The sequence below is a fragment of the Dasypus novemcinctus genome, chromosome 1 (assembly GCF_030445035.2).
Source record: "Dasypus novemcinctus isolate mDasNov1 chromosome 1, mDasNov1.1.hap2, whole genome shotgun sequence".
NCBI classification, from domain to species: Eukaryota; Metazoa; Chordata; class Mammalia; order Cingulata; family Dasypodidae; genus Dasypus; species Dasypus novemcinctus.
The window spans coordinates 135,987,643-135,993,772 of NC_080673.1; the positions used below are offsets into that span (position 1 = coordinate 135,987,643).

The following is a 6,130-nucleotide window of genomic DNA, read 5'->3' on the forward strand; positions in this document are numbered from 1 at the left end:
GCTTTTCTGACTCATTTTCCATATGCAGAAAATAAGTATAGTAATGTATCTCTTTATAGGGTTATCATGAAGATCAAATGTTATGCTAAATGCAAACACAAAACAGTGTTTAGCTACTTTCATGATCTCTGATTAACTCTTACGAAAATTCTTAGTTGTAAAATATTTAGGTCAAACAATTTAAATAATTTCAATGCTTGTTAAATACACTGTCAAATTGCAGTTTAGAAAGGTTGGAGTAATTTGTACTGGCAAACAATAAATGTTTAAAATGATCATTGTCAATTGTTAAGTGGACAAAACTGGTATCTAATAGATCTTTTTATTTTCTGAATACTAATTTCATTGAATATTTTTCCTATGATTATTGGCAATTTGTACTCTGTGATCTGTTTATTTCTAATGCCTTTTATAATGTTTTCTTTATAGGAGCTTTCTGTAGATTAAGGAAAGCAATCTTTTCACTGCCAAGTATAATGCAATTATTTTGCCCAGTTAGCATTTGCTTTCTGATTTTATGTTATTTTTCTTTGGTCATCTCTTTAATCAATGTAGACGTTATTGAGTAATGTCTTATGTAACATTCTAACTTAATTTTTTCCAAAATTGTTTGAGTTAGATTTTTAAGCTATCATATATCCTGTGGTTTTGAAGTCCACTTACCATATAACTAAATATTTACGTTAAAATGTGTTTTTGGGTTTTAATATTCTACCATAGTTATTCTAGTCTATAGACTGTCTAAAATGGTGCAAATTCCTGTCCTCAAATCATCAGACACTCGTAGATACCATTTGTTTACTACTCATCCAGGGTTTTGGTTGTTTTTGTTTCTGTTTCTTAATGTATTTACATAATTTAATTACATAACTACATAACAAATTATGAGTATAGATAAATTCTGTTCCTAGTGCGTAGAGCTACCTTGCTCTTTAAACAAATCATTGCTTTTCAATTTACTTCTATCTCTTCTAATTTGAGAATTCTGTACTGGAATATTAAACTCACTCACACACAGTATATCAGTTGCTGTCAAAAAGATTTATTGAAGAAAACAAAGTAAAAACAGACCCATTTTAAAAGTCTGTCAGAAAAGAATCAAGGTATCAGTCCTTGAATTGCTAACCAAGAGCATAAGAAGAATGGAATATTCAGTGATTAAGACCTGAAAAAAATTGACAAAAATTCAGGAAAAAATTTTAAAAGAAGGAAAATTAAATTGATTCATATGGTTATACACAATATTTTTGACACATGTACATGTTTGTAAAATATCATTTTGACTTAGTTTGCATCCAACCTAAGCTAAGAACCTGTCACATTTCTTATATATCTTACATGTGGGTATCAGTAATTACTGAAAACCTTAATTCTTGTATGTATGAGGGTTACAAATATATTTTTTAATAGAAAAGAATCATTGGTTGCATAATAACATATAAATCTGTTTAGAATCAGCTCTCAGAAGAGCTTTTAACACTACTACAATTAATATGTTGTTAAAATAATTCTCTTCTTAACTTTCACTAAAATATGCTATTTAGGATGAACTAAAATGACATACACAAGTCATTGTAGCAGGAAGTGAGCTTTCTTCACTGCTTCATCCCATGAAGTCTGGGATTGAATGATTTATATTAAAATGAGTAATTATTAGACAACTCAGTTAAACTTGGTGATATTAAGGGAACCTGTGTTACTGCTGTTTTTTTAAGCTTTCATAAATATATTCTGCTGCATGACCTCTATTCCTAAGTATCTTCATTTTCTATGTCTGATACTTGCCTTAAAAATGTCCACATTCTTGCAAGTTGTTGTTGATGTTTATTTTTCTTGCTTTGTTTTTTGTCTCTTTTTTTAGATTTTTTGCATACAGGACAAACTTCTTTTCTTAGATGTTAAGACTGGTTGACTGGGCTATTGCACAATTTCGCTGCTTTCAAATCATGAATCCATTTGGATCTTCCCCTAGTAGTGCAAAGACATCCATTTCAGTTGTAAAGTCCTCTTCCCTGGGGTTTGGAGTATCTAGTACAGGAATAGTCTCAGAAGATGGCTCAGCATCCTTGGTTTCAGATTCAGTTCTATCATTCTCAGACAAGTCTTCCATTGATGTAGTAGATGAATCTTCCATGTGGTTTATAGCTACTGATGCAGGGACAATGAAGTCGTACCTGGATTCAACAGCAGTAAGCAAAACTGAATGGGTCTCTGCTTCATTTGCAATCTCTCTCTCCATCCAAACATTTATGCCATCAATAGACTCTTCATCAGTTAGGGGAATATCTTCTGGGTTATCTTTATCTTTTTTGGCAGAGGCAGTGAATTCAAACACAGTGATGAACTTTTCCTCATCAGAGTCATTTAATTTAGCCACAGCATTGGGGTCATCTTCTGAAAGAACTAAGTCAATTTCAGTAATTTTCTCTTCTGCAAGGGCAGTTATGTCTGGAACAGCGGTGACGTTTTTTTCAGTAGAGGCAGAGATTTCAGACTCAGGAATAAACGTGTCAGTGACCTGGACAACCTCATCAGTAGTGACACTGGATTTGACTGACAAATTACAATTGTTAACATCAGGTGCGCCCTTCTTAGCTGAAAGGGCAGGAGTGTGAGCAACACTGATGGTGCTTTCTTTAAGCATGTCAGAGACTTCAGAAGTTATTGAGGAATTTTCATTCCCTAGGTCAGTGGTATCCAAGATACCAATATCTTTTTCTTCTAGGTCAATGGAAAAATCTATTAAAGAAATGGTAGCAACTGGTGATGAAATTTTACCAATTTTCATTGGAATGAAATTTTCAGTAATAGAGTCATCAGTAATGGAGTTTGTAGTGCCAGTCAGGGTGGTAATTTCTTTCTCCAGATGAGTTTTTGTCTTAATAATATGGTTCTTAACATCTTCTTCAGGTTTTAGTCTTTCCTTTGGAGTTGTAAACTTGTTTCCTGTAGTAGTTGAAAAATTGCTTTCTAGCATATAGTCATTTACTGAGGAAATGTGGTCTCCTTCTGAAGTAATAGTTTTTTCTGATTTAGGAATGGCATTGTCAGTCCCAAAGAAATTGTTTGCTTCAGTTGACATTTTACTCCTTTCTCTTGGTGGATGAGAATAAATTTTAGGAGAACCATCTTCAGCCATGGAGTGAAGTGGCACCATGCACACTCACAAGGTCTTTCCCCTGGGCACAGTGGCATCTCCAGGCAGGAGGGTAGTGTTCATTATAGTGATTGAAGCATTGGTCATCATGGTGATTGTTGCATCAACCACAGCGGGCAATAGCACTGGCTCTCCTTAGAGGCTGTTTCTTTTCTGTGGTTGACTTCCCAGTGGCAGGAGTATTGATATTAGATGAAAATACAATGGAGTCCTCTGTGATTATGTGACCAACATTCACAGCCAAACACATTTCAATTTTAAGGAATTTGGGATTTATTATGTTTCTGACTATAAGGTCCATGATTGCCCATATGAAACTAGTGTCAGTGGAAACAGACTGAGCAGATTCTGTCAAGTACTTTGATTTTAGGGTCAGTAGGGAAAACCCTGGGAACCATAAGATTATCAGCATCACTTTCAAGTCTCCTATCTTCCAAGTAAGTACTACTATCTTTTGCAGGTCTTAAACATCTTCTCTTGAGACTCACGGTATTTAAATGTCTCAAAAAATGGCATCTTTGGCAGTGAATGTAGCTATCGAATGTAATTTGGGAGCATGGACTTGAGTTTGAGAGAAGGAATTCTCACTTTTTCTATAGTGATAATGAACAAAAAAATCACTGACCTGTTAGGATATCTGCAGTTTTCTTCTTCATTATAATTTCAACTTTTTCTTGAATTAACTTTAATAACAGAAAAAGAGTCCAATTTTGTGGCTTAGTTTTCTGTGGAGAGTGTTTTTCATCCCCAAAAGTAGTTTCTGGCAGGGAGTTGATGTTATGTTCCACAATTTTCTTTTTTGTTGAGTGTCATTGTAGCTGCCCAAGGGGCGGTTTTCCCAGAAACAAGATCAGGGTGAGAAATAATTGCATTAACCTTTAGAATTATATTCTCAATTTTAGGGGGAATTTTTTCTATAATGATGTTAGTTAAATCAGAATCATCATTATGTTACTATCATTAAGGTTTAGCTGAACAGATGAAAGAAGATTGCAGTACAATGTAAATGTTTAAGAACCAATCTTTTTTTCAAATAGTGTCATTGGAGTAAATATAATTTTCAGACCCAGTCACAACTAAATCTGAAAGAGGGCAGCGGAACAGCCAAGGTAGTGATTTTCATTTCAAGAACAATTGCTTATTTTTCATTAGATATCAACCCAACCTCAAAGTTCGGAGCTTCTATTAGTTGATCGTCTTCTGATGTAGAGAGATCACCATTTTTGTAAGAATTTTAGAATAGGTTTTATAATGGACATTTTTCATTTTAAATATATGGGCGACTTCTCCAGAAAAATTTTGCTTCAAGGGATATCATTATTGAAGGCTCCAATGCCTTCATTGATATATAGAATGCTGTCAGCCTCAGGAACATGGAACAAAGTCTCGAGAGTTAGTAACAGGCATAAAGTCTTTATTTCTAAATAGAAATACTGTCAACTCCAGGAGAAGTAAAAGAAGTCACAGAGTAAATTTGTTCTCTATGTTGGCTAAATTAGCAAGAGGATTTTTAATCTCCACTTTTTCTTTGCATCATCTATTGTGTTTATGATGCTTAATTCAGGGATAAATCATATAGTCAACAGAAGACTTTGTGTCAGTTTTTTTTGGGAAGTTTCTTTAAGTATTAAAAGGGGGAAAAAGATGGAGGGGCTGCTGGATAACTGCTATCCATCTTGAAATACCTGATGTCTGTTTTATTGAATAGAGTTGGAATAAGGAGCATAATATTTTGAGTTTTTAATCCTTTGGGGAGTGGATGTGGCTCAAGTGGTTGAGCACCTGTTTCCCACATGGGGGAGGGGGTCCCGGGTTCAGTCCCTGGTGCCTCCTAAAAACAAACAAAAAACAAGCAAACAAACCAAAAAAACCAACCTGAGGGAGCCGATGTGGCTCAATGGATGAGCGCCGGCTTCCCACATACAAGGTTCTGATTCAATCCCTGACCCTGGTGCCTTAAAACAAAACAAAACAAAACAAAACAAAAAACTCATCTAAACAGCTAACAAAAGGGAGATATTTCCAGGAAGATCATTTGGCACATATATGATTTTTAGGGATACTTGATTTGGAAGAGCCCTCAAAAACAGACTTTGAAAATGTGGATGTCATAGTGATGTCAACCATTAAGATTTTCTTGTGTAGAGAATACTTTGAGTTTCATCAGAAGAAATGTCACTTGCAATTTTAAAAGAATCAGCTGTTAGATGAGTGGTGTCTTTTATGAATACTAGAATTCCTGTGTCAGAAACAACATATCTTCAGATTTTATAGATTTATTAGAGAAAATAGAGTTATTAATCTTCATTTAGGTGATTATAGTCATTGCTGGAATGGAGTTGCTGAGAAAGTTTCAGGTTCAATATCTTCTTTCAAAAAAGAAATTTTACCATCAGAAATAGTGAAGTAAGTCAGGGGAGCAATAATATTTTGAGGTTTGACCACATCAATAATTACTGTTTCGTCTCCTTTTCTTCCATTGTTCTGATGGTTGAGTGCAGTGCGATGTAAATTGTAATTGGAGAGCATGTTATGCTCTAGGGAAGAAGTTATTTCTTTGTTTCCAAGGGAGATGGCATTTACAGCAGGATTAGTCATACTCCTCATTTCTGCCTCTGTGACTGTAGGTTCCACAGGGATATCTTTTGGAATAATTATTTCTATCTGTGACTGAGGAATGCCAGTCTTAAAGAAAATGTCTTTTCCAACCTCCTTGGTATTTTGTGGTACAATAGAAATTTCTTGAAACTTAGGTAATATTTTTTCTATCTCAAAAATAGATTTATGAGTAACATATGGACTTCCCAAAGCTTGAAATTCATTATTTGTTGCTCTGAGATTAGCTGCATCGAATTCCAACCGAGAATTCCCTTCTACCAGGGAAATGGTCTCTGATGATGAAGATTTTTCATGAGTAGGAGTAATGGTAACTCCTTGCATGGGCAAGTTTGTGTTCCCAGCCATGAAGTTGGC

General features: G+C 34.7%; 1 protein-coding gene across 1 annotated transcript; it reads right to left on the bottom strand.

Moving 5' to 3' along the window:
- Positions 1 to 1,022: 1,022 nt before the first annotated feature.
- CABS1 (calcium binding protein, spermatid associated 1) lies at positions 1,023 to 3,595 on the bottom strand. Its single transcript, XM_004477548.3, has one exon. It carries the CDS (start codon positions 3,155 to 3,157, stop codon positions 1,940 to 1,942), a length of 1,218 nt encoding a protein of 405 aa, XP_004477605.2. The 5' UTR covers positions 3,158 to 3,595; the 3' UTR covers positions 1,023 to 1,939.
- Between the last annotated feature and the right edge of the window lie 2,535 nt (positions 3,596 to 6,130).